Consider the following 17,466-nt stretch of genomic DNA (forward strand, 5'->3'; position numbering starts at 1 on the left):
ACAAAATCAGATTATGCTCCCCCTTTATTTCCTTTTAATGTCAGTTACGAACAGATCAGCTAAGAGATTGAGCTGAGGAAGGAGAGGAGGAATCATGTATGTAAGAACCAGAAAGTTTTAACTTTGAATCGATTTTGGTTGAAACACAGTACAAGTGTTATGTTTAGTTTCCTCTGCTCTAAAATAGCACTGTTAATTTTTTCATTTGGTGAATTTTCACACAAGTGTTAATCACACGTTTCTATAAATTATATTAATTTAACTTATTTCCCTAAACGTTGTTCTGCAGTGTGTAGCACGGATGTTCTCAGATTCTTGGCTGTGTAAGCTTGTTGCAGTTGGAAGCAGAACAGAAACATCTGAGAGGCATTATTTGGATTACGGGTGCTGGAGCATCTGATCTCACCTTTTGCTCGGGTTCCTAAATCACAACTGTTCTTCCCCTTTGCATTTAATCTGCATATTGCATTCCTTCCAGCTTTGACATTACCCTAGAGTTGGCTTTTTGGAGAAAAGCACTGTTACCATATAAGTTTAAGGGACAGTAAATACAGCAATCAAGTTTAAAAGACAAAAAAGATTGGTCTAAGTTATAATGTGTCCTCTCTTGTCCCTAAAAAGGAATAGTCATATTTTTAAAGAATAACTCTTTCTTGTTCTTTTCAGAGTATGATTTCATCCATTGTAAATAGCACATACTATGCCAATGTGTCAGCAACCAAGTGCCAGGAGTTTGGGAGATGGTATAAAAAGTACAAGAAGATTAAAGGTAAACTTACTCTTTTGTTTTTAAAGCCTGTTTTCAGCTTCTTCAGTCCGTAAATTGTTGATTGTTTGGAATTTATGTTAATTTAAATATATATATATATATATATATATATTAGCAAGGATAAGATTCTTATTATTTCTGTTATGAGACCCAGATTGGCTCCCTTAAAACTAAGGTGGTGTTAGAGTCAGGAGGAGCAGACTTAGCATAATTTATTAAGTTTCTGTTTTTCATAAGTGATACGTGTCAGGCCCAAATCCTTTAGAATGAAAAATGTAAAAGCAGTCATTTTAGGTTATATAAGCACTTACAGTCTAAGTACTGGCGAACAAATCAGAAGGACTGTGGTAGAGTCAGGAAATCCTTGGTCAGAGGAATTTTGATCTTAGATTTATTTGGAGACAGAGTGGTGGTCAAAAGAATGACTCTCAGGTCTGGTAATCCTGTGTTCAAATCTTTGTCTTCCTCTTGTTGGTTTGTATGAGCTTGAGCAAATTATTGGACATACCCAAAGCTCAATCTCCTTTGAGCACTGGAAGTCATAAAAGTACCATGTTTTGCATGGTTATGACATTATCATCACTCTTTATGTAGGTTTTCATAATATTGCTGACTTCTCACTGCCTCTTGCTGAAGCCCAGTGACAATTTACAGTGGCTAGGTGAAAGTAAAGGATGAATTTCCTTGTTGTACCACCTGTAGGTTTCCTCAGGGGAGACAGAGTGGTGAAATGATGCTTGGTGGCTTTCAGGTGTTTGGGAGCTTGTCTACATGGTTACCTTTTGAGAAAATGACCCTTGTAGCACTTGGGAGCATGTTTCCAAATACTGAGTCATTAGAGCTTTTCATGCTACATATGCAGTTCATAAGGAAAGTAAAAAATGTTGAGCTACCCTGGAGAAGTTAGAATGATGATGTATTTCTTGTCAACATATTTTAAAATTCTTAGGCTTCTTTAGATTCTGGTTTGGACACCTGCTTTAGAATATATTTTTTAAAAAGAATATTATTTATCCTTAAACAGGATAAGATGAATAACTCCTTATTATGAGACATAACTGTGGTTCACAAGGGGTGCTTTTCTTTAAATGTTGCCTCCAAGTTTTTCTTCCAAAACAGGATTGTTAAAGTACTTGAACATATCCTCTTTGGCTAAAAATCCAGAGAATCATTCAGTGTCAAGGTCGTTTGTTAAATCTCGTTTACTTGCTGCTGTAAGAGAAAGGAAGAGAGGGTCCTCTTTTAATAGGCTGGAGTGTAATTCCAGATTCGGAAAGACTGGAAACTCTTCTCTGTAGTGTTTTCAGAATTTCCAATGAAGAACATGTGTGTGTGTGTGTGTGTGTGTGTGTGTGTGCGCATGTTTACACTCACGTCTTACACTCTTCTCTCTTTCTTAGAGATTCAGTTCTTTAAGTTCTTTTTTTTTTTTTTCAAGATAGTAAATGCACAGTTAAATCTTTAAGTGCTATAAAAGCAGCCAGAGACCTTGATTTCGCTCAGCAGGTCAAGGACCCCAACTGAAGAGGCTGTCAGACACTGTGTACACATGCTATTCAAAGAGAGGGAAGCAGTCACTGCTGTGGAGCAGTGTGTGTGTGTGTGTGTGTGTGTGTGCTGGGAGGAGGAGACAAGGGAAGGTTAAGGTATGTGTGAAGTAAACACAAGCTGCCATAAAGCAGTTCAAGTGGTGTTGATTCATCAGCCAAGGCAGTGGGAGGAAAAACAAAGAATTCATGACAGGTATAATGGTATACGGAAAATAAACACCCAGAGAAGCGCGTTTTATTAACTTTCGACCCACAGAAAAAAAAGGAAGTGTTGGACCTAGATAGGTGCATTCCATCATAGAGAAGCTTCCTACTGTGAATACGTGCTGCTGTGAGAGTTCTCACCAAAGCAGACCCACTGCTCATGGGAAAGCAATTGTTTGGTTTGTGAAATGTTTTTGTGTCCATCCATTTTCAAAATGGAAAAAAAAAAAAGGAATCATTTTCAAATCTGGAAATGAGTTTATAGAAAATCCAGAATTCTACCTTAGGGGCTCTTCCTGGAACCCAGAAGTCAGAGTTCCGTGTCTCTCCCAGCCTCCCACCCCACAAGTTACCAGCTTAATGTACAAGTGTATAAGAAATTCTCAAGTTAACTTACTGATGTTGCAAATGCAGGCTACATTGTTAAATATGTTTCATATTATCTGCTAATGTCTGTTTTAATAAAACAGTGGGAACTAAATGGTTGCTTCTTAATGAAAACCATGATTTCCTAAACATAAGCTATGTGATTCTGTTACAAATTGCCACATATAGATCTCCTAGGTCAAAATTTTTTTCCCTTTTCATAGAAATAAATAAACAGTAAAATAATTATATACTCTGAAAGATCAAAGTAAATATGACAAAAACCTGGCAAAAATAAAAGTCTACTGGAAGCATTAAAAAAAAGATCAAATTGCAAATTCTATAGTTAATGCTTAAATAAATATGAGAAAAATGAACAATCAATAATTTGATATCATTAAAAACAGATGTAAAAACTGTATACAAATGGACTTGTCTAAATTTTGAAGTAAACATTTTAATGTGCATTTTTTGAACTTGTTGTTATTATAGCTAAACTATTTACACTTATGCTTTAAAAAGTCCTAAATTGGTTTGGCTTAGCATGTTAACTTTATTTTCCCCAGTGATCACAGCAAAGCACACTCTGTTTACCTATTTTCTTTAATTTCAAAGACAATCATGGTTGACACAGACATATTTGAGTTAGCATTAGCATTACTTCAGGATAGTTGGGGAGACAGAGTTTGTATACTCTGGTTTCAAGGTCCACGACCATGAACCTACTTCCCAGGAGTTTTTGATACTGAAAAACAATGGAGTGGGTCACTGAGTGGATAAGGTAGTAGGTTGGTTTAGACAGCATTTTTAATTTGTAAAAAAGACTCATTTATTTGAAAGAGTGACAGAGACGGGGGGAGACACACAGAGAGAAATCTCTTCCATCCACTGGTAACACTCCCTAAATGCCTGCAACAGTCAGAACTGGGACAGGCCAAAGTCTGCAACCAGGACCTTCGTGCTGGTCTTCCACAGGGTGGCTGGGACCCAGTATATCATGCACTGCTTTCCCAGGTGCATTAGCAGGAAGCTGGATCAGAATTGGGAGAGCTGGGACTCAAACTGGTGCTGCAGTGTGGGAGGCCAGCATCTCAAGCTGTGACTTAACCCACTGTGCCACAATGCATGCCCCTAGATGACATGTTTTAATTTGTTGCTCATCTCATGCAATAGTCACTTCTGACCTAGTTTGTGCAATGTAGAGCTCAGAAGCTCCCAAGTATGAAAAAAAATGTATGTTTTATTTTAAAAGCAAAAAAAAGAAAAAAAGAAAAAGGAAGACCAATATTAACAATTGTTTAATATTTAGCTGTTTTTCTCTTGGACACAGGATAATCCAAAGATACCTAGAAACATTCATGCTATTATAAGCTTGCATTCAAGGTTTAGGAATTACAAGGGATTTTTCTCATCACTTCTGTTTCTAAAAACCCAAGTATTCTTTTGTATGAACTTTAAACATGAACTTGTCCTGTCATTTTTTATGAAACTAAATGGCAATTATATTTCCAATACCACCACCAATTATGCTTTTATGGCAATCTATGTTAGCAAGGGATATAATAAAAACAAGGAAGTGTCTTAATGAAGAAGTTCTCATATTCTAAATGTATCCCAGTTAATAAATTAAAAAATAATTTTACATCTAAAAATGTGTTTTTCATCTGATTCCAAAAGCAAAATGAATTTTCATCTTTTCTGAGGTCAGTCTCAACTATTTAATATGTCTCAATAACTGAAGGGTCATTTAAAGTTCACACAAATACTGGTGGTATCATAAAATTATTTGTGTCATAAAATAATACCACTAGAATGAATGCATCTAACCAAATCCCATATTTTGGCCAGAGTACAAAATTTTCCCTGTCACTTTCCTTTTCTCAATCATTGCTCAAGAACCCCTTGATTGCTAGTTGTCTTAATTTTATTTGCTTATTTGAGCTTATTTTGCAAAATATTAAAAAAAAACTGGGGAAAAAAGAGGATTTTAAAAATCAGTGTTACTTCCCAAGCCTGGTTTATTCTAGTAATCAGTATTTTATCTGACCCTGTCTGATCTAGTCTTGCAAGATCAAACGTGCAGGCCAGCAAGCAGGCAGTAAACAAAGCCAGAGAAGGGTTTGGGTAAACACAAAGATTAGATGTTGAATGAAAATTAAACTCCTTGAACTAGTCCTCTGTACTAAAGTGGTTAAGTGGGTTGTGATTAAAAGAAATAAGTAATTATGATCATTATAGCTGAAATGATATAATGTTACCACATTTAAAGCACCTCTTGTACCCGAAAATGAATGTGTCATTTACGAAGTGGTGCCTCAGAGTTGAATAGAGAAATCAATGTCTCCTGACTGGGTTTCATAAGGCAGCCCTTGCTTAGCCATGGTGGTATCAGTGGTCAGGACAATGCCTTTAATCAACTCTTGGTACTTCTGCCTCTGCTGTTGTGTAGCTCTGATGAGGTAAAAGTAACTTTTGTCTACCTAATCTTTTTGAGTCATGAAGAAAATTTGATTTCACCTTCAGATCTAAATGAAGGTGTTCTGGAAGGAAGTCTGTCTGCCCTTGCTATATTGTACCTTCCTGAAAGTAATGCCAACCTCATATCCTTTGAATTTTGTATAAATACTGGATTCAGGGAAATAAAAACATCACTTCCTTAAGGAATCACTTTCCCTCTCACTGGTTTTCCAACATTTGGAAGAGCCCTGTGCATTTTCAGTGACACAGATTCATTGATCATCTCTGATGATTAGAAACTGGTTAGAAACTTACTGGTCATGTCAGCAAGCTAAAAAACGGTGTGTGGGAAATGCCACAAGTACTGAGCTCAGATATTGACTGATTCCTTGCTTGCACCTTAAGAAGCTCATTCTAGCTGTTTCTTTGGCCTGAAATGTAATTATTCACAAATATTTAAATAAATGAAAACCCTTGTTTGCTAATAACATGGCTGTTAGATTAAAAGAAACAAAGTTGTTATTTGTGATATTTTATGATTTATAGAATGCATTTTAAATACACACTTAAAGAGGATGGAAGGGAAGTGAACATTTTGCCTAGTGGTTAAGATGCCCACGTCCTGCACTGGGGTGTCTGGGTTTGATTTCTGGCTCCAGCTCCTGACTCCAGCTTCCTGCAAATGCAGACCCTGGGAGGAAACAGTGATGGCTTCAGTAATTGGGTTCCTACCACCCACATGGGAGATTTGCATTGCGTTCCTGGCTCTGGCTTTGGCTCTACTCTGCCCTGACTGTTGGAGGGATTTGGGGAATAAACTGGAGGACAGAAGCTCTCTGTCTAGTTTCTGTCTGTCTTTCTCTCTGCCTTTCAGACCAGGCAAAACGAAGAACCAAAAAAACAAAACAAAACAAAACAAAAAACAAACAAAAAACCACACAAACAAGGATTAAAAGGGAAAAAATGATTTATTTTCTTAACTTCCTCCCTACCTTCAATCTATCCATTCATCAGCCTTCTTATTAGAAACAGGGATACTTGTGTCAGAAACATTTCTTAATTTCATAAAGCCTACAATTTCTGTGAAACAATAAAACAATGTATCTTTTGTCATTCAAAAATAAATTTGCCCATCTATTTTATATACTTGATGAGATTCTAAGGGCTGGATATAACAGTGGGATACATTACATAGTCCTTTTTTGCAAGAAAATTATAGTCATAATTAAATAATTTTAATTAATCAAATGTTTAGTGAATCCTTCTACTACAGGGCTATATTCAGTGCTAGAAGCAGTGAGAGACAGCTGGAAACACATTTAGACAAGGTTACTATCTCTAGTTGTGTTGCCTTCAGCCTAGTGGGGGTAAAAGCCCCATGAACATATCTGGCAAACATATAGTATTGCTATAAATGAGTGTAATGGTAACAAGGAGAAAAGCCCGTAAATTCTACCTGCTAGGTGTCAGGTTTGAAGGTAAGGGGTTGGGGAGAAGTAGCTCATGAGTTAATAGCTTAAGGACAAGTAGAAGAGGAAAGAGTAGGGAAGAATGTTTTAGGTAATTGCATGCCCATGACTATAGACACAGAGGAGCCAAAGAGTGTGGCATGTTTAGAAAGTTACAAGTGATTGTTCAGAATGTCTAGAATGGCAGTCCATCCATGATGATACTGTAACGTTATGGGTATCCAGAATGGCTAGGATTTTTATCAGAAAGAAAAGGTCGAGCATACCTGAGTAGGGAGATTCTGTGGCACCAAACGTTGGTAAATGGGCAGAAATGGTTAAGCCATGGCTAGGGGAGATTTGTGTTGCGACAATGGAATTAAAGTTGACAAGGTAGAGACCACACCTTTGGAGACTTTGAAAGCCACTAGGTTGAGTCATTTTGAGGATCACTGGGAGTGATACAGTGGAAATGATACATGGGTATATTTTAAAGATTCCCTGGAAGCCATTGAAAACTATGTGTGTGAATATATGGATGGTGGGCAGAGTGGAAAGTTCACCCTGGATGAAGTAGGCTTCAGTTTATGGATGTGAATTTAATAAGAGAAGTGAGACCTTGGCTTTGGAAAGACGGGAAGTGACCAAAGCAAGATGTTCAAGCAGAGAAAGCCAGTGAGGCTCAGTGGAAAAAAGGGTGTGATAAAGAGAAAGAGATACTAGAGCAGAATCCAAGATCCAACACTGTGAGCTTAAGTGACTCTTGGTGGTTTTGACAGCAACAGGATGATAGGAATGCAGAGGAAGTTGCTGATATTCTGACGAGACCTGGGCGAGTAGTTAGAAATGTGGGCATTCAAGATGTTCAACCAGCTTACTAAAGGATAGGGATAGAGAATAAGTTTTTTTTTAAAAGATGTATTTATTTATTCGAAAATCAGAGTTACACAAAGAGAGAAGGAGAGGCAGAGAGAGAGAGAGAGAGAGAGAGAGAGAGAGAGAGAGAGAGAGGTCTTGCCTCCACTGGTTCAGTCCCCAGATGGCCGCAATGGCTGGAGCTGAGTTGATCCAAAGTCAGGAGACAGGAGCTTCTTCTGGGTCTCCCACGTGGGTACAGGGGCCCAAGGACTTGGGCCATCTTCTGCTTTCCCAGGCCACAGCAGAGAGCTGGATCGGGAGAGGAGCAGCTAGACTTGACCTGGTGCCCATATGGGATGCTGGCGCTTCAGGCCAGGGCTTTAACCTGCTGTGCCACAGCGCTGGCCCCAAGAAAATAAGTTTTAAAAGCACTTTTTTGGACATGATAGTTGTAATAGTACCAAAGGAACATTCTTTGGAGAGTAACAACAGGAGAGCTCTAGAAGCTTTGAGAGAAGGGCCATTGGTTAAGAAGACATCATTAGGGAAAGTGGTGAAGTGTCCTGGATGCCTGGGGAAGGTGTTATTAGTGGAGAGGTTTTATGAGGGGTGCCACATTGGGGAAGCGAGGGAACTGGATGATCTTGGCTGTGGCTAAGGAAGATGGCAGTGGCTCAGAGGAGCTGTTTCCATGTAGTGTGAGAACAGGGAAAGCAGGTGCATATCTCTTAAGAAGACAGGAAGAGGCAAGGTAATGAAGGCAGCAGATGCTGACTTAGTAGGAAGTGAATATAACGATGTCTAAGAGAACCACAGGGGCTCTTCCTCAGGAGGAAGAGGAAGAAGGCCCTAGGAGGGGAGAGGATCGAGGGCAGAGTTGGTGCTTGGCCTTTGTTAGTGATGGCCTTCTGCAGAAACTGGCTGCAGGGCGAGGCAAGGAGACACACAGGGAGATGGAGTGGGTGGTAAGATGAGCAGCCCCGGCCCAGTGTAGGGGTGTCGTGGTTTCCTAGTAGCGGAAAGACGGGTATTTGAGATGGGGGCTTGGTGAGAACACCTGAAATAGATCTGGACTATGACCCTGTTTGGGGAAGAATGAGAGTGAACTGATCAATTACGTAAGGATTATTTTCTGTGCTTCCTCACATAGTCTGCAAAGTTAGAGCTGAAAAGCGTCCTATGCTGGTGAGGGGCTTGAAATTCTTAACTCTTAGTGCTGCGTAGGTGCTAGAACTAAAATCACATTTCCCAGTGAGAGACAGTAAAGTAGCTGTTTGCCTGACCCATGATGGGCCATCATTTTACCTTTTGGGAGATCTTAAGATTATCTGGCCTTACAGTTCTGAATTTCCAAAGGAATGGATGTAAATCTAGAATATTCTGATAGGGGCTAACTTTGAGCCTTTCAAGCCATTGTCTTTTTTTTTTTTTTTTTAAACAGGACACACCTCCTTCAGGAGACTAGCCTGAAGGGAGTCCTACTAGCTAGGTCTGGGACAGTTTATTTATTTATTTTTTAAAATTAAAAAAAAAAAAACTTAAATTTATTTCTTTGAGAGGTAGGGTTAACAGAAAGAGAGAGGGAGAGACAGAGAGGTCTCCCACACAATGCAGGGGCCTAAGGACGTGGGCCATCTTCTACTGCTTTCCCAGGCGTTAGCAGAGAGCTGGATAGGAAGTGGAGCAGCTGGGACAGGAACCAGTGCCAATATGGGATGCGGGAGCTGCAAGTGGAGGCTTAGCCTACTTTGCCATAGTGCAGGCCCCAAATCATTGTCTTTTTAAATTTGCATTTGCAATGGTAATTTTGATTCTAGGATAATCCTTCTTCTAGGCCAAAATCTTCTTGAAAAACAAAAAATGGTGGAGTGGGAGGGGACATGATGCACAGGGATACAGCCATTTTGTGTCCTCCTCAGAGTCTTGTGAGCATGGGACCTTGAACATTATCAGTGCTCAGTAAATAGAAATAGAATTGAATTTAGTATAGAATAACTTATTTAATGTATGCACTTTGAACAGTTTTATTTTTGCACATACTATATTGTGACTAATCTTATTTGCTATGTGATCTCTTAATTGAGAGAAAAATGAGAAACAGTCTTTACTTATTTAATTCATATTGCAAATGTCCTTATCAAATTAATAATCAGAATCATTCTTTTCTATTAATTAGTTATTGAATTAATGATCTAATAATAGCCACTGCTACTGAAAGGGGCAGTGAAGTCTTTATTAAGTCCAAATTAGGGACCATTATGTAGTCTAAGATAAACATTCTTTGGAGGTTTTCCCAACAAGTTTATTGTGTGTTTTCTTTTAAATAATGACCTAAAATATTTAGGTCCTATAAAATCAGAGAGACTTATCAATGGAAAAGAATGGCTCATGGATTGATTGTTTCCTTCATTAACTTTTCTTCAATGAATTTGAATTAAGGAATTAATGCCCCTAGAAGGCCAACTGGCAAAGGAAAAATGCTACTAAACAATTATATTGTTTCTGCAATAATTTTTGCATCACACACAGAATTTACCTTGGAAATTATAGTTTCAAGTTAATTAAAATAAAGATATTAGATATACATAATATTCAGCTATCCAGAAAGTTATGGGAATACTTGAAATGACCAATGGCATCAAACTGTGATGAAGCTTAGTTTGAAACCAGAGGGACAGTAGAGTTCTGATACAGGGGGTTGAGACTGCAATAAGGAGAGGGGTGGATAAAGGTCACTTTTTCCATGAAACATAATGCATTCTGTGGGATTTTATTGCTGAAGAAGTAGAGGTGTCCAGATTTGAGTTACTTTATGTGAGATGTATGTTTCTGTGGGGTTTAATATGATGGAAAAAGGAAGTTGATAATAAGGGAAAAATACACCTAAGAAAACTGGTCATATGATATTATCACAATGCCGGCTGGTATACCCAGCTTATGGGGCTGTTTTATTAGGAGTTAACAAGTTGGCTCTGAGTATCTTGCTCTAGGCAGAGACTTTGCAAGCAAGTTCTCAACTCAGAGACCAATTCTCTTTAACAAATTCAGAGAGGAAAAAAAAATCTTTAGCTTTGGTAGTCCTAAAAGACTTAGCTTTTTTTATTTTCTTTTTGCCCTTCAGCTCTTTCAGACTCCTAATATTTTCTTTAATTATGTTTAGTGAACTCTTCTGATAATACTGTTGGCAGGGGTTGTTTGTTTTCAATGGTGGGGGATTTATATCTGATAGATACAGCATATTAGCTTGGGCTCCTGTAGTTGTGTCTTTCTGTGTTTGTGTTAACTGAAAGTGGTTTTCATATAATAAATTGACTTTGTACCTACAGTTATTGACTAGGAAGGAATAAATCAGAAATATTTTCAGTGACTGGGCATGTTCAATATTGGCCAATGTGATGCTGTTTTATTTTGTCAGGGAAATAAATGTTGTGTTTATATTTCACAAAGGATTTAACCCAGTGAAAGACTTTAAGTGGACAGCGGTATTGTTTAGTGTTAATATGAAGCGCAGTTCAGGGGGAGGAATCAAAATAAATATCAGCCGGAACTAAATGGAATTGTCATTTTTGTAGGTCAAAATTGTTGTACATCACCAGTTTAATATAGTTTAATGACATATGAATTTATTGTGATTGTCCAGGGTTCTCAAGCTATTGCCGTGTTGTGTGAATATGCGTATGTAGCTTACCTGCTTTAAGGGACCGCTTTCTCCTTACAGAATTTAGAAGAGTGCTTGTCAAAGCTGTCGGTCGTGTGATTTGCATTTTTTATCAGTCTGCTGTGCATCCATGCTGATGACCCTCATTTGGGGACAAAACTTTTTTGACCACAAGAAAAACTAAAGAATGGGAGAATTCATGAAAATAAATATAATCAGTGTACATTTGTATTGCAGACTACTAGAATGCATTGCTAGAAAATGGAAAATTAAAAGGAACTATCTTTTTTCACATACCAGAAAATTTGGTACTATGAGGGTGTCTTTAAAAGTTCATGAAATAATGCATATTATGGAAAAACTATGCCTAGATTTTAAAGTTTTTACATCAAAAAACAGCTAATTTTAAATTCAATTTTCCCACAAAGTTTTTGATTTTGTATTGATCTTGTATTTAGATGGAATTTTGTTAAAGCTTCTATTACTCAGTACTGTGTCTCTAGGGACCTGGCATGATTCTTGGCACATAATAGTTTATTAATATATATTTACCATATGAATAAAACAATAAATGTGCAAAATCTTATTTTAGTGATTAATGAATGCAACTGTTGAGGAATCATGAATTGGCCACTTAGAACTGACCAACTTTTCAGTCTGTTTCATGTCTCCAAGGTCCTTTCTTTTTTTAAGATTTATTTATTTATCTTGAAAGTCACAGTTACAGAGAGAAAGAGAGAGCGCAAGAGATCTCCCATCCCTTGTTCCTCCCATCCTCCTCAGATGGCTGCAATGGCCAGGGCTGGGAGCAGGAGCTTTATCTGGATCTTCCACATGGGTAGCAGGGGCCATCCATCTTCTGCTGCTTTTCCTAGGCCATTAGCAGGAAGCTGGATTGGAAGTAAAGCAGCTAGGACACAAACCAGTGCCCATAGGTGCCACAGGTAGTAGCTTTACCCACTAAGCCAAAATGCCAGCTCTGTCATGTCCCCCGGGTTTACAAGGTATACAGCAGAGGTAACAGTTTGAACCCTTACCGTTCAAATCATCCATCCATCCATTATACCACATATGCAGGTGAGTGCTACATGTACACATGCATGCATACATACAAATAAGAAGCACTATTTGTCTGTAAGAAAGTTCTTCAAGGTGTTGGGTCTTGGAGTGGAGGTTTGCAAATTTAGGGCAGTATCATACTCAAGAATAGCTTTTCACTGTGCTCAAAGGTTTGGATACCAATTAAAAATTATTGTTTCAGTTGACAGCTTTTCTACTGAGGATGCCAAAATCAAGTCTGTGCCTTTCTTAGCTTTGTAGAATCATTTCCAGAGTACTTTGTCAGGGTGAAGGAGTCACAGAGAGATTATGCTATCCTTTTTAAAGTTTTATATTTGGCTTATATTCTACCCAGGGTTTCCAGGGAAGGTTCTAGGGAATGCTGGAGCATCCATTAGCACTCATTTATGCTAATCTGTTTATATCTGCATAAGCGTATGGCTTAAAGAAAAATTCATAGGCCAGAGATACTGGCAATTTCCCAATGCAATGTCTTTTACCCAGTTCATTGCTTCCTACCCATATGACTGGACAAACTTTAGAGTTCACAAAAGCAACTGTGTTAAGATTTGTATTGAAATACTGGGATCATAGTTCTGCAAATGTGATCAGCCTTTTTAGCAATAACGATAAACCTGGAAGAGTAATACTTTAATTACCACTGCTGTTGCCACTCTCGAAACTGTTGTTTCACAAATAGAGATGTCTTCAGAAAGTCTTAAATTTTTGCTGAGAATTAAGAGGCATGAGAAGCAAGTATTCTGAGAAGGAATTGTTTTGAAAATCCTAGCCGTCATACTCCTGAAGAGGCTATTAGATAAGTAAGCTGGAAGCTTACTCCTTCAGAGCAGTGTACAGGTGGTACTCCCCATCTTACACATAATCCCCAAATCACTGAGTTAGCAAGAACCCAGGTCTGAGATCCCAGTGTGCCCTTCTTTCTACCTATCCTGTGACACCTTGCTGTGACTGGTAGGCATCTGTACCAATCCAATGCTTCTTCTGTTCACAAATTCTCTGAGACTGCCCTTGGGAGCATTTTAGTCAATGGAGTCTATTTTGAGCATTGGGATTTTGTTACATTTACATAGATCTATAGAAAACAGATATTATTAAAAATAATGAAATCTAGCTAAAGGACACACTAAAGAGGAAAAAAAATTAAGTTAGGATATGTTTGATGCCTATAGATACCCTGGAAAGTAGTAAAAAAGCTATTAAGCATTTACTCTTTAAAAATACTCTAAGATGGTTTTCTTCTTTCTGTTGGTATAAATATAACATGTATACATTTGAAGTGTAGTTTATTCCCAAACTTAAAAAATTATTCATATTCACTTTTTTCCAGAAACCTTTTATTTAAGGTATACAAACTCCATGCTCGTATTCACTTTTTTTTTTTTTTTTTTTTTGACAGGCAGAGTGGACAGTGAGAGAGAGAGACAGAGAGAAAGGTCTTCCTTTGCCGTTGGTTCACCCTCCAATGGCCGCCGCGGCCATCGCGCTGCGGCCGGCGCACCGCGCTGATCCGATGGCAGGAGCCAGGAGCCAGGTGCTTTTCCTGGTCTCCCATGGGGTGCAGGGCCCAAGCACTTGGGCCATCCTCCACTGCACTCCTTGGCCACAGCAGAGGGCTGGCCTGGAAGAGGGGCAACCGGGACAGAATCCGGCGCCCCGACCGGGACTAGAACCCGGTGTGCCGGCGCCGCTAGGCGGAGGATTAGCCTAGTGAGCTGCGGCGCCGGCCTCGTATTTACTTTTGAAACATAGAAGAGTATTTATGTGCCATTTCTATAAGTTTAATTTCAAGAATTGTGAGATTGTGTAACTTCATTTCCCATCTGTTCTACTTTCTAACTGGAAGGTCAGAACATGAACTTCTAAGCCTCATGAGGAGAAACTGAATGCCTCATATTCCTGCAAGTATGATGAGGCATATGATTGTTTTGATAGATTCTTTTTTTTAAAGATTTATTTATTTATTTGAAAGTCAGAGTTACACACAGAGAGAAGGAGAGGCAAAGAGAGAGAGAGAGAGAGAGAGAGAGAGATCTTCCATATGCTGGTTCACTTCCCAATTGTCCGCAACAGCTGGAGTTGCGATGATCCAAAGCCAGGAGCCAGGAACTTCCTCTGGGTCTCCCACGTGGGTGCAGGGGCCCAAAGACTTGGGCCGTCTTCCACTGCTTTCCCAGGCCATAGCAGAGAGCTGGATTGGAAGTGGAGCAGCTGGGAATTGAACCGGTGCCCATATAGGATGCTGGCACTGCAAGCGGTGGCTTTACCCACTACACCACAGCGCCAGCCCATGATAGATTCTTTGAACTGTTCATAGCATAGTTTCCTGAACCAACAGAATGTTTGTGATGCTTTTGATGATCTTTTTGGAGACATCAGAATTTGATCAGTGTCCTAACTACAAAAATTTGGAATGGGAAAACTTACCTATTAGGCATAATTATACAGCTAATTTCTGAAATTCCTAATAGCATCTTGACAAGATCTTTCACGTAATAAAACTGCTCATCTGCTCATAAATTTTAATCTCAGAGTTTTGAGATGATAATATTTCCTGTGGCAGGGATTAAGTCTTGAAAATCTCCAATTTGCTTGAGTCCCTCTTGAATATGGGTCCCATCAATATGTCATGTTCATCAATAGAAACTGAAGATAGAAAGTCTTAAAAATGCATAGATACATTTATAATATGGTTCATTTAGATTAAATCCTTTATATCATTAGAGACTAGAGAAAAAATAGAATATGGCAATTGTATGTTTCTGGTATAATCTCAAAAGACACCATTAAAACAAAGGCCATATAGAATCATGGTTTATAAAATTCAGAATATATAAAAATCACCTGGAAGCTATAAGGATGTGCAGTAAGCTCAAAAAACAATAATAAAGGCATAGATGATATAGCACATTGATTCGCAATCTTTAGTGTGTGTAAGGATCACTTGAAATCTTAACATGCTTAAGAGCCCTAAATGATTCTGATTTGGGGCCTGAGAATTTGTGTTTCTAAATATCTTCTAGGAAGTATGGGTACTGCTGATCCAAGGACCACACTCTGAGCATCTCTGACATCAAACAGACCTGGAATGTGTGTGTGTGTGTGTATTTAAGTGTTGACATGTATTATGACATTTAATCTACATAATCCTTTATGGTGGCACAATTATTACTCCACATGTTCTATGTGAGGAAACTGAGGCACAGGGAAGTTAAGTGACTTGCTCAGGACTGCACATCTAACAAGTTGTAAATCTGTCATTCATATCTGAGCAGTCTGACTGTGTCTCTGCCTATAACCATGAAACCATACATCTTTCCAAACAGCTGATAAGATATTTCCCAAAGTTGCAGTTAAAAAATCACAATAGAAAGAATTGAATGCCAGAATATAGGAATATAAGACTAAGTATATTAATATTGAAAATGTTCTTGAAGCACCATAACATACATACATACACTCACACACACACACACACACATATCCAGGATTTGTAATTAAAATAAATTATTGGTCCCTTGGGTATACTGTAAAATTGCTTGAAGTAAAAGAATATTTCTAGACCAAATATCTTTTGATTGTAATGCAGATAAATTCCTAGAAAGAATGTAACATTATATGAACACCAAGCTTAATAGCTAATGGTCATATTAGACACCAACCCCAAGAACTTGGTGAGGTTTTAGGAGATCCCAGGATTCTAATACAGGTTACAAAGGCCACACCTACTTTGAGGTTAAATGGAATCCCAGAGACTTAGTTGGTGGTTAGATAACAGTGATGTTTTCTCTGTAGTTTTCATGTGGTACTGGAACAGTCAAAGGAATCTGCAAGATTCACTTGGAACTCTGAGTTTCTCTGAAACTTGAGCAGACTGTAGACCTGCAGTTGAACCAGAGGCTGGAGTAGCTACCAAAAGGCCTCAGAGCTGTTAGACATACCTTGCACTGGCACTTCCTCAAGCCATGTCCTGTTTGGGGACTTGAATTTGAAGCTGGGATGCCATTCCTTCCCAGGCACTTTCCCCTCCAAACACTCACCTTGAGGACTTTGGCCAGTGTTGAATCAAGTTCATTGTAAATTAAGTTGTAGTTCTGACTTAAAGCCTTGGAAGGAGTAGTGTTTTAATGTCTCCTAATGTGTGAGCATACTAACTTAACCTTGAATCTTTTCTGCTGTGGTTGTGAGCATTGCTTCTACCATCAGAGGTAGCACTTGCTTCTGTTCACTTTTTTTCAGGATTTCAGATCTGCTGCATATCAGAAGCAGATGATAGTCTCTCAGAACATGTTGTCTTTGTTTAGATTAACAAAGACTTAACATGAAATTTTCCATCAAGGAGTGAAAAAGCAGAAACGCAATAGCTGTTAGATCTCTTTCAACCATTGTGTTTACTTTCAAGTGATAACTTTCAAAATATTTAAAAAGAAAAAAGGAGGAGTGGAAAGAAAGAAAAGCAGGAAAATATGAAGGGAAGATAGAGGCAAAGAAACAGCAAATGCCCAGGCTGGATTTCAGGTGGAGTCTGGCACATTCTGGTGCTCCCCCCACCCACTTTTTTTTAAAGCATTTGTATTTCACCTGCTGTGACATAAGAGACTAAAAATATTGTTCTGATATTATTTTTGTAATACTGGCAGCCAGAAATACATGAAGTGGATTTTCAAATGATGTGGAATCTGTGCAAACCGTCTCTGAAACCATACAGTGCCTTGGTCAGCAGAGACACAGCCTGTTAGTGAGGGTTTGACTCCTAGGCACTCTAAAAGTCAGGATGATGACCTTCCCTGTCATTCATTCTTGGGAGTAAAGAACCTGGCTTTTATGGTAGAGCAGACATGGACTGAACAACATAGGAGATTCTTCGTTCTTACAGGCAGAATTTTTGAAACTGGCAGACCATGGGCAGGATCTAGTTGTAAGAAATGCTTTATTTGGCTTTTATTGTATTTTGAAAGTGGAATTAGCTGCCACAGCTTAAAAACTAAGAGGTATACAAAAATCCAGATTTTTTATTTTTCTGAAAAAATATTTTGAAGAAATAACAAGATGAGGAAAACAAAAATGGGCTGAACCAAG

General features: G+C 38.5%; 1 protein-coding gene across 7 annotated transcripts in view; it reads left to right on the top strand.

The window, feature by feature from the left end:
• SATB2 (SATB homeobox 2) overlaps nt 1-17,466 on the top strand; it is a 205,960-nt gene that overhangs the window by 98,711 nt on the left and 89,783 nt on the right. For all 7 annotated transcript variants that reach the window (XM_089329023.1, XM_089329022.1, XM_089329021.1 and 4 more), the window contains one exon: nt 667-769. In XM_089329023.1, the coding sequence (XP_089185149.1) occupies nt 667-769 (103 nt within the window). The remainder of the gene's footprint in view (nt 1-666; nt 770-17,466) is intronic.

This window comes from Oryctolagus cuniculus, chromosome 3 (assembly GCF_051225735.1).
Source record: "Oryctolagus cuniculus isolate XC-2025 breed Fujian yellow rabbit chromosome 3, ASM5122573v1, whole genome shotgun sequence".
Classification (NCBI taxonomy): Eukaryota; Metazoa; Chordata; class Mammalia; order Lagomorpha; family Leporidae; genus Oryctolagus; species Oryctolagus cuniculus.